The sequence below is a fragment of the Anomaloglossus baeobatrachus genome, chromosome 6, assembly GCF_048569485.1.
Source record: "Anomaloglossus baeobatrachus isolate aAnoBae1 chromosome 6, aAnoBae1.hap1, whole genome shotgun sequence".
Classification (NCBI taxonomy): Eukaryota; Metazoa; Chordata; class Amphibia; order Anura; family Aromobatidae; genus Anomaloglossus; species Anomaloglossus baeobatrachus.
This window is the reverse complement of record NC_134358.1, coordinates 529624000-529644691: the sequence shown is the minus strand read 5'-3', so window position 1 is coordinate 529644691 and position 20692 is coordinate 529624000. Positions and strand designations below refer to the sequence as shown.

The 20692-nt window shown below is 47.6% G+C and overlaps 1 protein-coding gene across 6 annotated transcripts in view; it reads right to left on the bottom strand.

The window, feature by feature from the left end:
- The window catches only part of ARHGAP21 (Rho GTPase activating protein 21), a 197313-nt gene that overhangs the window by 5980 nt on the left and 170641 nt on the right, over positions 1-20692 (bottom strand). For all 6 annotated transcript variants that reach the window (XM_075315549.1, XM_075315551.1, XM_075315548.1 and 3 more), the window contains 8 exons: positions 16464-16600; positions 16229-16384; positions 16064-16142; positions 13159-13232; positions 11790-11879; positions 11100-11225; positions 10944-10985; positions 9046-9151 (listed from right to left, as the gene is read on the bottom strand). In XM_075315549.1, the coding sequence (XP_075171664.1) occupies positions 9046-9151; positions 10944-10985; positions 11100-11225; positions 11790-11879; positions 13159-13232; positions 16064-16142; positions 16229-16384; positions 16464-16600 (810 nt within the window). The remainder of the gene's footprint in view (positions 1-9045; positions 9152-10943; positions 10986-11099; positions 11226-11789; positions 11880-13158; positions 13233-16063; positions 16143-16228; positions 16385-16463; positions 16601-20692) is intronic.

The window sequence follows — 20692 nt, the reverse complement described above, 5'->3', positions numbered from 1 at the left end:
TCCTCCCATTTCGCCTGTTTACACATCAGTATAGATTTGTTGGTACAGTAAAAGGTAAGAAACAACAAAAAAAAGCAAAAAATGTCCTCCAAACTAAGATTTATGTAGAGATATATGAGTTAGCGCACGCTCTACTGTAAACATTGTGTATATCCGTAGTCATCAAGGACTTCCGCAAGCCAATAAAAGCAAAAGGTGATAAGCCACATGCTTTTATAGGGGTCATGGAGATCCCCAGTGACGTCTGTAAAAGTTTACAATAGGGAGTGCTGTAGTCCTTATGATACACAAGTTTGAGATGCAAAGTGATGACATCACAACCGTTCTACGCGATGACATCACCACTGTACTAAGCTAGGACATCACAACTCATCTGTAGATAGTTGTGATGTCATAGCTTATATATACACACACACACATTAAAATTACTGGAGTTTATGGGTAAAGGCATATCACTTGTGTATTATAAAGGGATATTATTATGCAGTATAACATGCTTGGTTAGTGCGATAGCAGGTAGGGAAGTTTTGCCGAGAGCGCCTGTGATACTAGTACTTAGCCAAGGAACAGGTTGCAAGTGGAAAGATAGAAGGGAAAGTAACTTTAGTACACATCATAGCTGTAATTACACTTTCTTTGAGGAAGCCGGCATTTTGTAGACAAAAACAATATTCCTCCAGCATTTCCGTGCCTCAGTGATAGGAGTAGATACTGGATAGGAGAACATTTATGGGCTAAATGTTGCTTGAGTCTACATAATGGCTAGCTATGAGGCATTCACATTGAAATTAAAATATCAGGATTTAAAGCAGGGTTGCACACTTCCATCCAATTTGGCAGTGGTAAAAAAAAAGTCTACTATGACCAAGGAGAAGGAACGAACTATTGCCCGGATATATAAAAATCTGAGAGAAAAAGCAATCTTGGACAACAGTGCCGTAAATAGAAAGCTGTAGTCTTGGACAACAGTGCCGTAAATAGAAAGCTGTAGTCTTGGACAACAGTGCCGTAAATAGAAAGCTGTAGTCTTGGACAACAGTGCCGTAAATAGAAAGCTGTAGTCTTGGACAACAGTGCCGTAAATAGAAAGCTGTAGTCTTGGACAACAGTGCCATAAATAGAAAGCTGTAGTCTTGGACAACAGTGCCATAAATAGAAAGCTGTAGTCTTGGACAACAGTGCTGTAAATAGAAAGCTGTAGTCTTGGACAACAGTGCCATAAAAAGAAGAAGGGAATTTTGTTTACTTACCGTAAATTCCTTTTCTTCTAGCTCCAATTGGGAGACCCAGACAATTGGGTGTATAGCTACTGCCTCCGGAGGCCACACAAAGTATTACACTTAAAAGTGTAAGGCCCCTCCCCTTCTGGCTATACACCCTCCCGTGGGATCACGGGCTCCTCAGTTTTAGTGCAAAAGCAAGAAGGAGGAAAGCCAATAACAGGTTTAAAGACAAATTCAATCCGAAGAAACATCGGAGAACTGAAACCATTCAACATGAACAACATGTGTACCCGAAAAAAACAAAAATCCCTAAGAAAACAGGGCGGGTGCTGGGTCTCCCAATTGGAGCTAGAAGAAAAGGAATTTACGGTAAGTAAACAAAATTCCCTTCTTCTTTGTCGCTCCTAATTGGGAGACCCAGACAATTGGGACGTCCAAAAGCAGTCCCTGGGTGGGTAAAAGAATACCTCGTGATAGGGCCGTCAAACAGCCCTGTCCTACAGGTGGGCAACCGCCGCCTGAAGGACTTGTCTACCTAGGCTGGCGTCCGCCGAAGCGTAGGTATGCACCTGATAATGCTTGGTAAAGGTGTGCAGACTCGACCAGGTAGCCGCCTGGCACACCTGCTGAGCCGTAGCCTGGTGCCGTAACGCCCAGGACGCACCCACGGCTCTGGTAGAATGGGCCTTCAGCCCAGAAGGAACCGGAAGCCCCGCAGAACGGTAGGCTTCAAGAATTGGTTCCTTGATCCACCGAGCCAGGGTGGATTTGGAAGCTTGCGACCCTTTACGCTGACCAGCGACAAGGACAAAGAGTGCATCCGAGCGGCGTAAGGGCACCGTGCGTTAAATGTAGATCCTGAGTGCTCTGACCAGATCCAACAAATGCAAACCTTTCTCAAATTGATGAACTGGATGAGGACACAAGGAAGGTAATGTGACATCCTGATTGAGATGAAAGGGGGATACCACCTTAGGGAGAAACTCAGGAATCGGACGTAGAACCACCTTGTCCTGGTGAAACACCAGGAAGGGAGATTTGCATGAGAGTGCCGCTAGCTCGGACACTCTCCGAAGAGACGTGACCGCTACTAGAAAGGCCACTTTCTGTGAAAGACGAGAAAGGGAAACATCCTTCATAGGCTCGAAAGGCGGCTTCTGGAGGGCAATTAGAACCTTGTTCAGATCCCAGGGCTCTAACGGCCGCTTGTAAGGAGGGACGATATGACAAACTCCTTGCAGGAACGTGCGTACCTGAGTAAGTCGTGCTAGGCGTTTCTGAAAAAATACAGATAGCGCTGAGACTTGTCCTTTAAGGGAACTGAGCGACAATCCTTTTTCCAACCCGGATTGCAGGAAGGAAAGAAAAGTAGGCAATGCAAAAGGCCAGGGAGAAACTCCCTGAGCAGCGCACCAAGATAAGAATATCTTCCACGTCCTGTGGTAGATCTTGGCGGAGGATGGTTTTCTAGCCTGTCTCATGGTGGTAATAACCTCTCGAGATAATCCTGAAGACGCTAGGATCCAGGACTCAATGGCCACACAGTCAGGTTCAGGGCCGCAGAATTCAGGTGGAAAAACGGCCCTTGAGATAGCAAGTCTGGTCGTTCTGGTAGTGCCCATGGTTGGCCTACCGTGAGGTGCCACAGATCTGGGTACCACGATCTCCTCGGCCAGTCTGGAGCGACGAGGATGGCGCGACGGCAGTCGGCCCTGATCTTGCGCAGCACTCTGGGTAACAATGCCAGAGGCGGGAACACATAAGGTAGTCGGAATTGCGACCAATCTTGAACTAAGGCGTCTGCCGCCAGAGCTCGGTGATCGTGAGACCGTGCCATGAAAGCCGGGACCTTGTTGTTGTGCCGTGACGCCATCAGGTCGACGTCCGGCATCCCCCAGCGGCGACAGATCTCCTGAAACACGTCCGGGTGAAGGGACCATTCCCCTGCGTCCATACCCTGGCGACTGAGGAAGTCTGCTTCCCAGTTTTCCACGCCTGGGATGTGAACTGCGGATATGGTGGAAGCCGTGTCTTCCACCCACGTCAGAATCCGTCGGACTTCCTGGAAGGCTTGCCGACTGCGTGTTCCACCTTGGTGGTTGATGTACGCTACCGCTGTGGAGTTGTCCGACTGAATTCGGATCTGCTTGCCTTCCAGCCACTGCTGGAAGGCTTGTAGGGCAAGATACACTGCTCTGATTTCTAGAACATTGATCTGAAGGGTGGACTCTTCCTGAGTCCACGTCCCTTGAGCCCTGTGGTGGAGAAACACTGCTCCCCACCCTGATAGACTCGCGTCTGTCGTGACTACCTCCCAGGATGGGGGTAGAAAGGACTTTCCTTTCGACAAAACGGTGGGAAGAAGCCACCACCGAAGAGATTCCTTGGCCGCCTGAGAAAGGGAGACGTCTCTGTCGAGGGACGTCGACTTCCCGTCCCATTGGCGGAGAATGTCCCATTGTAGTGGACGGAGATGAAACTGCGCGAAAGGGACTGCTTCCATTGCTGCTACCATCTTCCCTAGGAAGTGCATGAGGCGTCTCAAGGGGTGAGACTGGCCTTGAAGGAGAGATTGCACCCCTGTCTGTAGTGAACGCTGTTTGTCCAGCGGAAGCTTCACTATCGCTGAGAGAGTATGGAACTCCATGCCAAGGTATGTTAGCGATTGGGTCGGAGTCAGATTTGACTTTGAAAAGTTGATGATCCACCCGAAACTCTGGAGAGTCTCCAGCGCAACGTTCAGGCTGTGCTGGCATGCCTCTTGAGAGGGTGCCTTGACAAGTAGATCGTCCAAATACGGGATCACAGAGTGACCCTGAGAGTGCAGGACTGCTACTACTGCTGCCATGACCTTGGTGAAGACACGTGGGGCTGTCGCCAGCCCGAAAGGCAGAGCTACGAACTGAAGGTGTTCGTCTCCTATAACAAAGCGTAGAAAACGCTGGTGCTCTGGAGCAATCGGCACGTGGAGATAAGCATCCTTGATGTCTATAGATGCAAGGAAATCTCCTTGAGACATTGAGGCGATGACGGAGCGAAGGGATTCCATTCGGAACCGCCTGGTTTTTACGTGCTTGTTGAGCAGTTTTAGATCCAGAACGGGACGGAATGACCCGTCCTTTTTTGGCACCACAAACAAGTTGGAGTAAAAACCGTGACCTTGTTCCTGAAGAGGAACGGGGGTCACCACTCCTTCCGCTTTTAGAGTGGACACCGCTAGCCGCAGAGCATCGGCTCGGTCGGGAGGTGGAGAAGTTCTGAAGAAGCGAGTTGGAGGACGAGAGCTGAACTCTATCCTGTACCCGTGAGACAGAATGTCTCTCACCCAACAGTCTGTGACCTGTGGCAGCCAAATGTCGCCAAAGCGGGAGAGCCTGCCACCGACCGAGGATGCGGAGAGAGGAGGCCGAAAGTCATGAGGAAGCCGCCTTGGTAGCGGGTCTTCCGGCTGTCTTTTTTGGGCGTGACTGAGTCCGCCAAGAATCTGAGCTCCTCTGATCCTTTTGAGTCCTTTTGGACGAGGAGAATTGGGACCTGCCTGAGCCTCGAAAGGACCGAAACCCCGACTGTCCTCTCCTCTGTTGGGGTTTATTTTGTCTGGGCTGAGGTAAAGATGAATCTTTACCCTTGGAGTGTTTAATGATTTCATCTAAGCGCTCCCCAAACAGTCGGTCACGAGAAAATGGCAAACTGGTTAAACACTTTTTGGAAGCAGAATCTGCCTTCCATTCTCTTAACCACAAAGCTCTGCGTAAAACTACGGAGTTGGCGGACGCCACTGCCGTACGGCTCGTAGAGTCTAGGACAGCATTAATCGCGTAAGACGCAAATGCAGACATTTGAGAGGTTAAGGGTGCCACTTGCGGAGCAGATGTACGTGTGACCGTGTCAATCTGTGTAAGACCAGCTGAAATAGCTTGGAGTGCCCATACGGCTGCGAATGCTGGAGCAAACGACGCGCCGATAGCTTCATAGATGGATTTCAACCAGAGCTCCATCTGCCTGTCAGTGGCATCTTTAAGTGCCGCCCCATCTTCCACTGCAACTAAGGATCTAGCTGCAAGCCTGGAGATTGGAGGATCCACCTTGGGACACTGGGTCCAGCCTTTGACCACGTCCGGGGGAAAAGGATAACGTGTATCCTTAAGCCGTTTGGAAAAACGCTTATCCGGATAAGCGTGGTGTTTCTGGATTGCCTCTCTAAAGTCAGAGTGGTCCAGAAATACACTTAATTTACGCTTGGGATACCTGAAATGGAATTTCTCCTGCTGTGAAGCTGACTCCTCCACAGGAAGAGCAGGTGGAGAAATGTCCAGCATTTTCTTGATGGACGCTATAAGATCATTCACTATGGCGTCACCATCAGGAGAGTCCAAATTGAGAGCGGTCTCAGGATCAGAATCCTGATCAGCTATCTCCGCCTCATCATACAGAGAGTCCTGCTGGGACCCTGACCAGTGTGATGAAGTCGAGGGCCGCTCATAGCGAGCTCGTTTAGGCTGTCTGGGACTGTCGTCCGTGTCAGAGCCATCACCCTGGGATGCAAGAGACACCCCCGGATCCCGGAACTGTTCCAACTGAGGGGGACCAGGGAGCAATGAGTTAACAGAGTCCATGGCCTGAGTTACTGGTCTAGACTGCAATGTTTCAAGAATTTTAGTCATAGTCACAGACAATCTGTCAGCAAAGACTGCAAACTCCGTCCCTGTCACCTGGACAGTATTCACAGGAGGTTCTGCCTGGGTCACCTCCAGCAGAGGCCCCGGCCGAGCAAGTGCCACAGGGGCCGAGCACTGCACACAGTGGGGGTCAGTGGAACCTGCCGGTAGAACGGCCCCACATGCGGTACAAGCAGCATAGAAAGCCTGTGCCTTGGCACCTTTGCTTTTTGCGGTCGACATGCTGTTGTGTCCTCTGAGAAATCTAGGAGGGTATATAGCAGAGAAGCCCCAGCGACCGTACAGTGCAATGTAAAGCTGCAAGCATAAAATACAATATACACTTCAGCACCAGTGGGGGTCAGCCCTTGAGTGCAGCTTACCGCCCGCTGAAAAGCGGGTGTGTGGGCACCAGAATCCCGTGTCTGGGTCTCCCAGTCTCCTCTCTCCAGCTCAGACTGCACATCAGGAATGGCTGCCGGCGTCCTGTGAAGAGGGGCGGACCGTGGGCGTGCCTCAAACAAAGTGCGGGAAACTGGCGTCCCACTGTGCCCAGTGTGAGGGCTGGAGTATGCAAAGCAGACTCCAGCCCTCTGCGCTGACGTTCTGTACAGCGTCCCGCCCTTCCCCTGACTGGCAGGCCTGGGGGCGGGAACGAAACGAAACTAGGCCGCAGAAGCCGGGGACTCGAGTAATAAGCGCGGCCGTGATATATGCACGGCCAGCGCGGAAGTCCCCGGCGCACCACAAGTCCCAGCCGCGCCGCAGCGAAAAATCTGACAGCAGCGGCCGCGCGGCAGTTTCAAATACGTGTCCCCTCTCAGCAAGCTGCAGATAGGAATGGCACCACCGCGCAGCGCTGTTGTCCCCGGCGCACTAACACACCCAGCAACGCTGCGGTGTGCGCGCGATATGTAGGGGGACACAGAGTACCTTGACGTAGCAGGGCCTGTCCCTGACGATACTCAGCTCCATTCCAGCAGATTCTCCAGGGGCTGTGGATGGAGCACGGTCTCAGTGCCTGGAGACCGGTAAAATCCCACTTCACCCAGAGCCCTAAGGGGGATGGGGAAGGATGCAGCATGTGGGCTCCAGCCTCCATACCCGCAATGGGTACCTCAACCTTAACAAACACCGCCGACAAAAAGTGGGGTGAGAAGGGAGCATGCTGGGGGCCCTAGTATGGGCCCTCTTTTCTTCCATCCGACATAGTCAGCAGCTGCTGCTGACTAAACAGTGGAGCTATGCGTGTATGTGTGCCTCCTTCGCACAAAGCATGAAAACTGAGGAGCCCGTGATCCCACGGGAGGGTGTATAGCCAGAAGGGGAGGGGCCTTACACTTTTAAGTGTAATACTTTGTGTGGCCTCCGGAGGCAGTAGCTATACACCCAATTGTCTGGGTCTCCCAATTAGGAGCGACAAAGAAAACTTATTATGGACAACAGTGCTGTAAATAGAAAAATGTCATCTTGGACAGCAATGCCGTAAATAGAAAGCGGTGATCTTGGACAACGTCAAATAAAAAGCTGCAACTATGGATGTTTTAATGCCATAAAGTGAAAGCTGGCGTTTGTTGCTTAATTCGCAAATTATATTATTATTAACTAAACTCCAAAACAGACCTGGGCAAAATATTGAAAATTTAAAAGGGAACCTGTCACCACTTTTTTTGGCTATAAGCTGCGGCCACCACCAGTGGGCTCTTATATACAGTATTCTAACATGCTGTATATAAGAGCCCAGGCTGCTGTGAGAACATAAAAAACCGTTTAGAATACTTACCTAACGGTCGCGCTGCGGTGGAATTGGGTCACGGAGGCGTCTCAGTTCTCCGGTGCCGGCGCCGCCTCTTTCGGCCATCTTCGTCCTCTTTCTGAAGCCTGTGTGCATGACGAGTCTACGTCATACACACTCGCCGGTCCTGCGCAAGCTATCAAGTGTGACAAGTGTGAAAGCTGTCACACTGGACAACAATGCTGTAAACTGAAAGCTGTCAGCTTGGACAACAATGCCGTAAACTGAAAGCTGTCAGCTTGGACAACAATGCCGTAAACTGAAAGCTGTCAGCTTGAACAACAATGCTGTAAAATGAAAGCTGTCACACTGGACAACAATGCTGTAAATTGAAAGCTGTCACACTGGACAACAATGCTGTAAACTGAAAGCTGTCACACTGGACAATAATGCTGTAAATTGAAAGCTGTCACACTGGACAACAATGCTGTAAATTGAAAGCTGTCACACTGGACAACAATGCTGTAAATTGAAAGCTGTCACACTGGACAACAATGCTGTAAATTGAAAGCTGTAGCCATAGATAGCAGGACTGTAAATTAAACACCATCATGTTCAACAACAATGCTGTAAATGGAAAGCTGTCGCCTAGGACCATAAAGCCATAAACAAAAATTCAGACAAAATGATCGGTCGATCTCTTCTTTGATCTATGGCCTGGTCTGGCCTCACATTCATGGGATGCATCTCTATGATTCGGCATGGATGGCTTTTCAACTACAGCAGTTGACAATGGCCAAGAAACGAACAGGGTAGATCAACCTGACAAGTATCAGCTATTGGTCAGCATCTGTTGCGCTTTAATCCGTCTCGAAACGGTGTGGTGTTGATAAAAAGTAATAAAAAATCTGTCCAAGGTCGTATGGAAAATTTATGCAACGTGTGAACATAGCCTCAATTCTTTCTGGGGAACATTCAATTGGTCAGATGTGCAACAATGCTTTAAAACCAGAGTTTGTTTTCCAGGACCATGCGGTATGTTACACTCTGGAGGGTTTACACATAAGAGTAGCTTGAATCGACACTAGCTCATCGTATCATCAATACTGTATATCAGATCCTGAAAATGCTGTGCAGATAAAGTAGAGCAGGATTCAACTAAAAATAACGTTAACCAGTTGTAGCAAATAAAAAGATAATTCCACCGAAAACATCAGATATTCAATGGAAGAACAGTTTTTTCAGCTTTGGGTGAAATTATCGTTTACGGTCAACACAGAATAAGGAGATTTCAAAGGACTGAAGGGTCAAAGCAGGAAAATAAGACTGAAGAAGCATTCCTTACAACCTAGGAACCTCTGGATAGGAGAAGAGGCTGCGGAGTCTGGGTAGCCTGCGGGTTAACGCTGTCTGCACAGGCAAGAGTTACCTGATACGTCTCCAGGGGACAGGCCGGTCCTTCCAATGTTGCTGAGTAAATGATCTATGTTTGGCACTGGCTGAGATTCTACTGTGCTTTCCTCCTGTACAGCTGTCTACAGTTAATAAACAGAGATCTTCAAACATCATCACACACAAAAAAAGCTATTCTAGAAATCTACGACCATTACATTGTGCACATCGCTTTCAGCAAGTTCAACTATAATGGGGACCCGTCCCCTCTCCAGACTTAATTGGAATGAGAAAGAAAAAAAAAACAAAAAAAAAAAAAAAAAAAAAAATTTTGGAGCATAATTTGTCTGAAAATATCTTGTGCTGTTCCTCTATTTCTCCTGAAAATGCAGTAAATAAATGTGCAAAATAGGTTTTATTCCCGCTCTACGCTGGATAGCACTCGTATGCAGAAAACAAACCCAAATGACGCCCCTGTTGTCATGCATAGTGCTTGCATCTATTGTAGTGAATGGGGCTGTTCAGGTCTTATTTTTCTCGGAATGAATGTTCTGTGAAAAATCGTAGGGACATGTCTGATGTTGATCTGTGGGTCGGAGGAAAATCAGCAATGCAAATGTATGCGTCCTTGGGGGAGGGGGGGGGGGAACTATTTGTCAGCACTGGTGACAAATGTATGATAGATAGAAAATAATGATTTTTTTTCTAATTTTTTTGGGGGTTCTCATTGAGTTTGGTCCAACACTGACTAAACTGAGAAAGACAAAAAAAAACCCAACACAAAACCAAGAACTTGGATCGATTTTCTCATATGATGTAAAAAAAAAAAAATCACTGGTGTCTAAATGAGACTTTATACGGGGTTCCGCATTTTTTATTTCGCAGAAGAAATAATGAGGCGAGGTGTACTGGATGTGCGGGACAAGAGCCGAGGGTTATCAGGACTGTGATGTGCGAGACATGAGGCAGGGGCTATTGGGACCATTATGTGCGGGACATAAGGCAGGGGCTACCAGAGGATCGACCGTGATGTGCAGGACATGAGGCGAGGGCTACCTGATGGTAGACCAGGATAGTGATGAGCGGGACATGAGGCGAGGGCTACCTGAGGGTAGACCAAGACCGTGATGAGTGGGATATGAGGAGAGGGCTACCGGAGGGTAGACCAAGACAGTGATGAGCGGGACATGAGGAGAGGGCTACCGGAGGGTAGACCAAGACCGTGATGAGCAGGACATGAGGAGAGGGCTACCTGAGGGTAGACCAAGACCGTGATGAGCGGGACATGAGGAGGGGGCTACCGGAGGGTAGACCAAGACCATGATGAACAGGACATGAGGAGAGGGCTACCGGAGGGTAGACCAAGACCGTGATGAGTGGGACATGAGGAGAGGGCTACCGGAGGGTAGACCAAGACCGTGATGAGCGGGACAGGCTGAGGGTCTTCCATTGAGCCTGCTCTGAAGTTCTTCAAAGAATGAATGGTGAAACCTGGATGTGCGAAATCGGCCTTATATTGTCAGCACTGATTGGACAATGTAAGAGTATATAAGGTCACATCCTATTTGGCAAGGGAGATGTTAACACCCAGTGTATTTTTACACGTCCAGGTGGAATTATGGAGGAACAGCACAATGCACAGTTCTAAGGAAGCCTGCCTGAGAACTGCCATAAGTAAAACTCTAAAGGCCATTATACATTGCAAAAACCCATGTTTTTGTTTACCCTAATCATAAGACAGACCCAAAAAAATCTACATGAAAAGTTCAGTTCTGCTACAAGTTTGCAGATATTTCTGGACTCTTAAGGATTTTCCCTTCCATTCATATTAGTATTTTTGCAAGTGCAATATTATTCAGATTTCCAGTTACCTCAAGGAAAACTTATATAAAAAACAAAAAAACAAAAAAACCAAACTGGAAAACAAATACTTACAATGGGTTCGTCTGCACTCTCGTCACTGAAAAACCAATCGTGCTAAAAATATAAGGTGAACATATAATAAAAGTGAGACAATTTAGTAAACAAAAAAAAAAAAAAAAAAATATAAAAGAAAAGAAAAAATGATCGAGTCTGAATGGAGTCACTTACACATTGTATGAGCGTTTCTACTATTTTGTACTGGTCAGGCATGTGCGTGACCATGTGTGTCATGTTGTCTTCTGACGTTCTGACCAAAGTTGGGCCAAACACAATGGCCAGATTTCTGGGTTCCATCTAGTAAGGAAAAGTCGAAATGTATTAAAACATACACCAATGGCCAGCGAGGAAGAAGAACGACCTAATGAAAAGAAGCAAAGAGCTTGGAAATCCAGACAGGTCCGGAACTTTGTTACACTGGTATGTGCAGTTTTAATTAATGATAAATCAGCAGTAGATATGCTGGTTGTAGAGACAGGACTTTGTGTGGCTTCACCATTAAACGGTTTGGTTCAGGACCTAAGGTTAGTGTGCCTAGAAGAGCATCTAACCCTAATAGTTAAAGCTTGACTCCAGCGTATTGACCCCTCATCATCCTCCCGAGGCTTCACCTTCTATCATCTCCGATCGTTCTCTGGCGATTTGTGACCTGCTCCAGTGTTTCCAAGGACAAGACGCCAGTGGAAGAGTATAAGACAGGGGGCAGGAGACATAGATAAAAGGCACCACTCCAGCATTAAAATAAAAAACACTTGTGATCACTCCTCTTTCTTGGAGTCTTCATGTTGTGCGTTCAGGCCGCACATAGATCTAAGCAGTTTAACATAAGTTGCACGCAAGGCAACGTTTCCAAGTAGTCACCTTATTTTTCTCTGAATTTTCTGCCACGGTTTTCAGATGAGTGCAAAGGAATTTGAGAGTTTCATAATGATGATCTGATAACTCATGAATCTGCAAAAACAAAAGACACCCGAAAAAAACGCATTACCTAAGGAACAAGAGAAACAGCATTTCATGGGTATCACAAAACCTTGTGACACCGCGTCACCATTAGGGATTGTCCAGGCTTATATATTGCTGACTTTGCCAATGGCTAGCTCATCAGAATCATTATTAATAGGTGTATGAGAGCTGACATCCCCCCAAAAGTCAGTTATGTAAAACAGTGTACAGAGCTGGAACTGCGCCGCTGCGTACACTGCCTAGTGGCCATCCCTGGGTACTGCAGCTCAGCAATACATTGAAGTAAATAGGACCTGAGCCGCAGAATGACCCCTGTGCAGTGTACGGAGTGGGGCTATTCGGGCTCCAAACACCATTTTCATCCAGTCACCAATGGAGCTGACAACAGCCGTACGGTGTGTGGTAGATGGTGATCTATCCTGACAATATTATAATCATGGACTGCCTCTTTAATGAGGTGGTTCACCCATATTTTTTATTGTCTAGATCGATATTATATTGAGAAACAATGTTTCTCTCAATTACCTTGTGTTGGCAATAGTGCCTTTGAGAGGCGCTATTGCAGACCGCTTGTTCCCCGCTCCGGTGATGTCACGTCAAGTTCCGCACACGTCACATCCGTGCGGCCGGCTGCATTCTTCCTGACTCACTGAGCTGTGAGGGGTGTTTCACTGCTTGTCACAGCCCGTCTGCTCCCTCACAGCAGAACACTGCAAGCAGCAGAGGTGCTGTGCTGTGACAAGTGGTAAAACACCGCCCACAGCTCAGTGAGTCAGGATGTGACGTGTGCGGCACTTGACGTGACGTCACCAAAGCAGGGGAACAGTGGTCTGCAATAGCGCCTCTCACAGGCACTATTGCCAACACAAGGTATTTGAGAGAAACCTTATTTCTCAATATATCGATCTAGACAATAAAAAATATGGGTGAACCACCCTTTTAAATTAAATCTGAACAAGGTAAAAGGAACATAGGCAGCCAGAAGTCTCAATTCAATACTGTCAGTAGTCAGTGATTACTTGGTTGTAAATAGCCTCCTAGTATGGGAATATGGTCTTCTCAAATTGTGCACAAATGTACCACCATGTGCAAAGACCCGGAAGGCATCAATTCTGAGAATTAATCAGAATAACTTGTATCCTACAAAGGCCCAGAATTAGGAATGCAAACATTTTGCAAAAGTGTCCTTTCTAAAGCCATCAGACTAAATCTTTGAGAAAGTGTAAGGACCAATGCCAACTATGGCAGGAGAGGAGCGGACACTTACCAATCTTTTCAGCGTGATGAGCCTTTCCTTGGGGTCTTCTTTACGGTTGGCCTCAATGAAGTCATTGTATTTATCTAGAAACAAAATACATACACATCAAACAAGTAGAAAATCTTATCCAGTCTTCATCTGACTCTAACACGCCCCCAAAACCAAACACATTAGATAGCGGTCAGCCTAATGATTATATAGCCATCCACCCGCCCGTACATAGGAACGCTCAAGGCTAACGGCTGCTGTGTGCTCCAGGGCCTCCTACACACGACCGTATAAAAAAAAAAAAAAAAATGGTACTGGTGCAGTAAATACATTAGTGTTTTTTGCAAATGGCTACAGAAAAAAAAATAAATTACAAAGCTTATCCTACAGTTTGCAGTGTTAAAACACATAGCACACGGACGGCACATGGAAGTCATCTGTGTGCTTCACGTGTTTTTCACGGAGCCAGACTTGCACTGGCCCGTGTCATCCATGTTGCTGGAAGAAAAAAAAAAAAAAAAAGACATGTGAGCAGCTCCATAGGTTATAACGGGTACATGTGGTTAAAAAAAACCCCAAAAAATGGACACCACATGTACTGGAAACATGGACGTGTGAAGATTACAGATTATCTCGTTGCCCAAAACAAAAAAAAAAAAAAAAAGGATCACTCACTCATTGAATGAAAATTAATAAATTCCACATCTACAAGGGAAGAATCTGGAGGTTTATACATATTAATAAGGGACCCAACAAAAAGAAGACACCTTGTCGTTGGCTGTTGAGCTGACATACAACTGGCAATTTTTGTGCTACGTATCTTAATTTTTGCATGTTTTTCATAGCAGTAATTCAGATCTATATTCCCATATTCATTGTTACACATATCTTATCACTACAGAGTGCAATTGTCCTTTTTGTTACTACGTTTCATGATCAGTTTGCACCTGTTCACATTAGAAAGGTAGGATGTGCCATCAGTCTTTTTCCTAGATGACAGGGTTATGCCTTCTTCAGCCTCAGGCCATTTTAATTCTCCATAAATTGTAGGTTTCTTAACCCAAACAGAGGCATTAGTTTGATAGGGACCCAACAAAGAGGTAGTCTTGCTGTTGGGCGCACATAAAACTGGCCATTTTTGTGTGCCAAGTATCTCAATTTTTACATGATTCTCCTAGCAGTAATGCATGTCTATATTCCCATATTCATTGTTCCCACATATCACTACAGAGTGCAACGGTCAAAGAAGTCCAGTTTAGCAGTCACCGTACTTTATTATTGTATACCTTCGTCCATTATACAGCACGGAAAAAGAAAGGTATGCTGACAGACCCCTGCCTGACCGGAGTCCAAAAGGACACTCAAATTACATTTCGCAATGACTGGGAGAAATGTTTTTTATGTATTAATGAGATATGGCGGGATTAGAACAAAAATGGCTACACTTTTGCAGAACGGCACTTCTGGTATCCACTGAAAACACCGGGGCTGGGCCGCAAAACCACACACAAGAGGAGAAGTAAAACCAAGTTCAAGTTAAGCCCAGGGCTATCCAGAGATGGTCAATGCTTGTGTGTACGTGCCTGCGAGCAATGAATAAAGAAATATTGCATTTTTTGGACACAGACTCCTCTTCCCGGAGCTTGAATGGCGTAACTTACACAATGTAACAGAACTGCACTTAAGTGTTAGCAGTAATTGTTGCTTAAGGAGGTCAAGAGCTGAATCGCTGCAGAACCCCTTGGACGTCATCCAGAGGCAAACATCCTGCGCTCCTACCATTTCATACTCCGCGTACGATGGCATCACATTGAGTGGACCTCCAGCCACGTACAATGTTAAATATTGTTTGTCTCCTGGTTTGTGGCACCACATTTATACAAAGTGTCTATAATGCCATATATTGGTTTGCATAGAGGAAGACCGCACGCTTCCATAAGAAAAAAAAAAAACAAAAAAAACCAAAACCTTCTCCTTTGACCATAAGAAGAACCAGATATTAACAGGACAGTCCTAGTTTAACCCAAGATGCAACCAATTTAAATTTTATGTTCTCGTTTTGTTCCTTACCTTCTTGCAAAATCCATAACTTATTTTGCCAGCGGCAGTCGCATGAAAATTAAAGTTTTGATTGATTGGATTTTTTTATAAATGTGGTGACACCAAATAGATTTTTTTCTTTTCATTTTTGGATAGGGAATTTCATTTTTTGCCTATATTTTTAAAAACTTGTCTTATTTTTGTCATCCCCAGAGGGGACATCAATCTGCAATGTTTAGATCGCTTTTACTATATATGTTGCAATAGTTAGGGATTGCAGTATACACAGAGAATCGGTCGCCCACACACAGAGAATCGGTCGCCCACACACAGAGAATCGGTCGCCCACACACAGAGAATCGGTCGCCCACACACAGAGAATCGGTCGCCCACACACAGAGAATCGGTCGCCCACACACAGAGAATCGGTCGCCCACACACAGAGAATCGGTCGCCCACACACAGAGAATCGGTCGCCCACACACAGAGAATCGGTCGCCCACACACAGAGAATCGGTCGCCCACACACAGAGAATCGGTCGCCCACACACAGAGAATCGGTCGCCCACACACAGAGAATCGGTCGCCCACACACAGAGAATCGGTCGCCCACACACAGAGAATCGGTCGCCCATACACAGAGAATCGGTCGCCCATACACCAGGGGCCTTCAACAGGGTTACCACGGCAAACCATCAGCATGCCACTACTGCAAAGTGTGAGCGTGCAGATGAGCACCAGAACAGATGCCCCATAAGGAACGCGCCATTTAAATGTCGATGTCACAAGTATAGGAACACCCCTCTAGGATACTAAGAGATGGGCACATGAAAAGGCTTTATGTATGAGATACAGTCCGTGTGTTCATTAATGTGACGTTTCTTACCATTAGTAAAAAGGGGCTCTGGAAGTTTACGGAAAAATGACTTGAGCAGGCTGCTTATAACATTCAGATCCCGCCATTTCTAGGGAATAGACAAAAAGCAAAGTTAAAAACACGACATGGCGCTTCTTTCTTACTAAGCCTAAAATAGGGTTTGAACAAACATACATCATCCTCCAGATCGATGTCTGTAAATCCTTTGTTGAGCTCCTCCTGCATACTGGCAATGGCGGCGTTATTCCCGGGAACTCTGTATATCCCAGTATTCTCCAGTCCTCGCTCTTCTATTAATTTACAGCATATATCCACGATCAATGGTACAAACTGAAAAAACAAAAACTGTATAAGGCGGAGATACTACCATAGAGGAAGACCGTGCGCAGGTGAGAGGAAGCGTCCTTACTTTATTGGTCTGAGCAGGTGGGCACTCATTGAGGCAGACCCCAAAGGTGCCACCGCTGCTTCTCTTCTTGCCCCTCATCAGGATGTTATTAATACCGCGCTTTATCGTTCCTCTGTCTTTAGGCGGACTGGTCTCATCTTGGAATAAAAAAAAACAAAAAAAATCAGTAAATACAAATAATAGTAAGCCTATGTGAACTTAATGACCTTGTAAACCGACCCGTCTGTGAATGAGTCAAGCGATTAACATAAATATTAGTGAGTCGGCAGCATGGGAGGTCATGGGAGAGAGAAATGGACTCATCGCAAACTTAGGAGCTGCGAGTTCTATTTATTTTACATCACACACGCTGAATAATACACAACACAAACAATGGGAGTCGCCTGGTTACAAAAACACAAATATTGAGTAGGGAATTATGAGTTAAAAAAGTGGAGGGAAAGGAAGGAGGGGGGACACAGAGGTTAAACTTACAGGGGTTCCCACTAACCCTTTAAAAAAAAAAAAAAAAGAAAGTAGTCACCCATGTAAAATAAAAAAAATTAACTTTTTTTATTAAGAAGGGAATTTTGTTACTTACGGTAAATTCCTTTTCTTCTAGCTCTTATTGGGAGACCCAGACGATTGGGGTATAGCTACTGCCCTCTGGAGGCCACACAAAGCACTACATTAAAAGTGCAAGGCCCCTCCCCCTCTGGCTATACCCCCCCCGTGGTATCACGGGTTCTCCAGTTTTAGTGCCAAAGCAAGAAGGAGGAAGCCAATAACTGGTTTAAACAAATTAACTCCGAATAACATCGGAGAACTGAAAAACCGTTCAACATGAACAACATGTGTACCCGCAAACAACAAAAAAACATCCCGAAGGACAACAGGGCGGGTGCTGGGTCTCCCAATAAGAGCTAGAAGAAAAGGAATTTACGGTAAGTAACAAAATTCCCTTCTTCTTCAGCGCTCTATTGGGAGACCCAGACGATTGGGACGTCCAAAAGCTGTCCCTGGGTGGGTAAAGAAATACCTCATGTTAGAGCTGCAAAACAGCCCTCCCCTACGGGGGTGTCACTGCCGCCTGCAGGACTCTTCTACCTAAGCTGGCATCCGCCGAAGCATAGGTATGCACCTGATAATGCTTGGTGAAAGTGTGCAGACTGGACCAGGTAGCTGCCTGGCACACCTGTTGAGCCGAAGCCTGGTGACGTAATGCCCAGGACGCACCCACGGCTCTGGTTGAGTGGGCTTTTAGCCCTGAAGGAACCGGAAGCCCCGCAGAACGGTAGGCCTCTAGAATTGGTTCTTTGATCCATCGAGCCAGGGTGGCTTTAGAAGCCTGCAACCCCTTGCGCGGACCAGCGACAAGGACAAAAAGTGCATCGGCACGGCGCATGGGCGCCGTGCGGGAAATGTAGATTCTGAGTGCTCTCACCAGATCTAGCAAACGTAAGTCCTTTTCATACCGGTGAACCGGATGAGGACAAAACGAAGGCAAGGATATATCCTGATTAAGATGAAAAGAGGATACGACTTTAGGGAGAAACTCCGGAATAGGGCGCAGCACTACCTTGTCCTGGTGGAACACCAGGAAGGGAGCCTTGGATGACAGAGCTGCCAGCTCAGACACTCGCCGAAGCGATGTGATCGCAACAAGAAACGCCACTTTCTGTGACAGCCGAGAAAAGGAAACTTCCTTCAGAGGCTCGAAGGGCGGCTTCTGGAGAGCAACTAGTACCCTGTTCAGATCCCATGGATCTAACGGCCGCTTGTACGGGGGCACAATATGACAGACCCCCTGCAGGAACGTGCGCACCTTAGAAAGACGTGCTAGACGCTTCTGAAAAAACACGGATAGTGCCGAAACTTGCCCTTTAAGGGAGCTGAGCGACAAGCCCTTTTCTAACCCCGATTGCAGGAAGGAAAGAAACTTGGGCAATGCAAATGGCCAGGGAGACACTCCCTGAGCAGAGCACCAGGATAAGAAAATCTTCCACGTTCTGTGGTAGATCTTAGCCGAATTCGACTTTCTAGCTTGTCTCATTGTGGCAACGACTCCTTGAGATAATCCTGCAGATGCTAGGATCCAGGACTCAATGGCCACACAGTCAGGTTCAGGGCCGCAGAATTCTGATGGAAAAACGGCCCTTGGGACAGTAAGTCTGGTCGGTCTGGCAGTGACCACGGTCGACCGATCGTGAGATGCCACAGATCCGGATACCACGACCTCCTCGGCCAGTCTGGAGCGACGAGTATGATGCGGCTGCACTCGGATCTGATCTTGCGTAGCACTCTGGGCAAGAGCGCCAGAGGCGGAAACACGTATGGGAGCTGAAACTGCGACCAATCTTGAACCAAGGCGTCTGCCGCCAGAGCTCTTTGATCGCGCGACCTCGCCATGAATGCCGGGACCTTGTTGTTGTGCCGGGATGCCATTAGGTCGACGTCCGGCACTCCCCAGCGGCGACAGATTTCCTGAAACACGTCCGGGTGAAGGGACCATTCCCCTGCGTCCATGCCCTGGCGACTGAGGAAGTCTGCTTCCCAGTTTTCTACGCCTGGGATGTGAACCGCGGATATGGTGGATGCTCTGTCCTCCACCCACATTAGAATGCGCCGTACTTCTTGGAAGGCTTGCCGACTGCGCGTCCCTCCTTGGTGGTTGATGTATGCCACCGCTGTGGAGTTGTCCGATTGGATTCGGATCTGCTTTCCTTCCAGCCACTGTTGGAAGGCCAGTAGAGCAAGATACACTGCTCTGATCTCCAGAACATTGATCTGAAGGGTGGACTCCTGCGGAGTCCACGTCCCCTGAGCCCTGTGGTGGAGAAATACTGCTCCCCACCCTGACAGACTCGCATCTGTCGTGACTACTGCCCAGGATGGGGGCAGGAAGGATCTTCCCTGAGACAATGAGGTGGGAAGGAGCCACCATTGTAGGGAGTCCTTGGCCGTCTGGGAAAGCGAGACTTTCCTGTCCAGGGACGTTGACTTCCCGTCCCATTGGCGGATAATGTCCCATTGAAGTGGACGCAGATGAAACTGCGCAAAGGGAACTGCTTCCATGGCTGCCACCATCTTCCCTAGGAAATGCATGAGGCGCCGCAAGGGATGCAACTGGCCCTGCAGAAGAGATTGCACCCCTGTCTGTAGTGACCGCTGCTTGTTCAGCGGAAGCTTCACTATCGCTGCTAGAGTATGAAACTCCATGCCAAGATACGTTAGTGATTGAGTCGGTGATAGGATCGACTTTGGAAAGTTGATGATCCATCCGAAAGACTGTAGGGTCTCCAGCGTAGCATTCAGGCTGTGCTGACATGCCTCTTGAGAGGAAGCTTTGACCAATAAATCGTCTAGGTAAGGGATCACCGAGTGTCCCTGAGAGTGCAAGACTGCTACCACCGCCGCCATGACCTTGGTGAAGACCCGTGGGGCTGTTGCCAGACCAAATGGCAGAGCTACGAACTGAAAATGGTCGTCTCCTATCACAAAACGTAGAAAACGTTGATGTTCTGTAGCAATTGGCACGTGGAGATAAGCATCTTTGATGTCTATTGAGGCAAGGAAGTCTCCTCTGGACATTGAGGCAATGACAGAACGCAGGGTTTCCATCCGGAACTTCCTGGCGTGCACATGTTTGTTGAGCCGTTTTAGGTCCAGAACAGGACGGAACGAGCCGTCCTTTTTTGGAACCACAAAGAGATTGGAGTAAAACCCTTGCCCTTGTTCCTGAGGAGGGACTGGGATCACCACTCCTTCCGCTCTTAGGGAGCCCACCGCCTGCAGCAGAGCATCTGCTCGATCTGGATGTGGGGAGGTTCTGAAGAACCGAGCTGGAGGACGAGAATTGAACTAGATTCTGTACCCGCGAGACAAAATGTCCGTCACCCACCGGTCTTCGACCTGTGACATCCAAATGCCGGAAAAGCGGGAGAGCCTGCCCCCGACCGGCGATGCGGAGGGAGGGGGCTGGAAGTCATGAGGTAGCCGCTTTGGAAGCGGTACCTCCATTTGCTTTCTTGGGGCGCGTGTGAGCCCGCCACGAATCTGAGTTTCTTTGCGTCCTCTGAGTCCCTTTGGACGAGGTAAATGGTGTCTTGCCCGAACCTCGAAAGGACTGAAACCTCTGCTGCCACTTTTTCTGCTGAGGTTTGGTTGTTCTGGGTTGTGGTAAAGAGGAGTCTTTACCCTTAGACTGCTTAATGATATCAGCCAATGGCTCGCCAAACAGTCTATCTCTA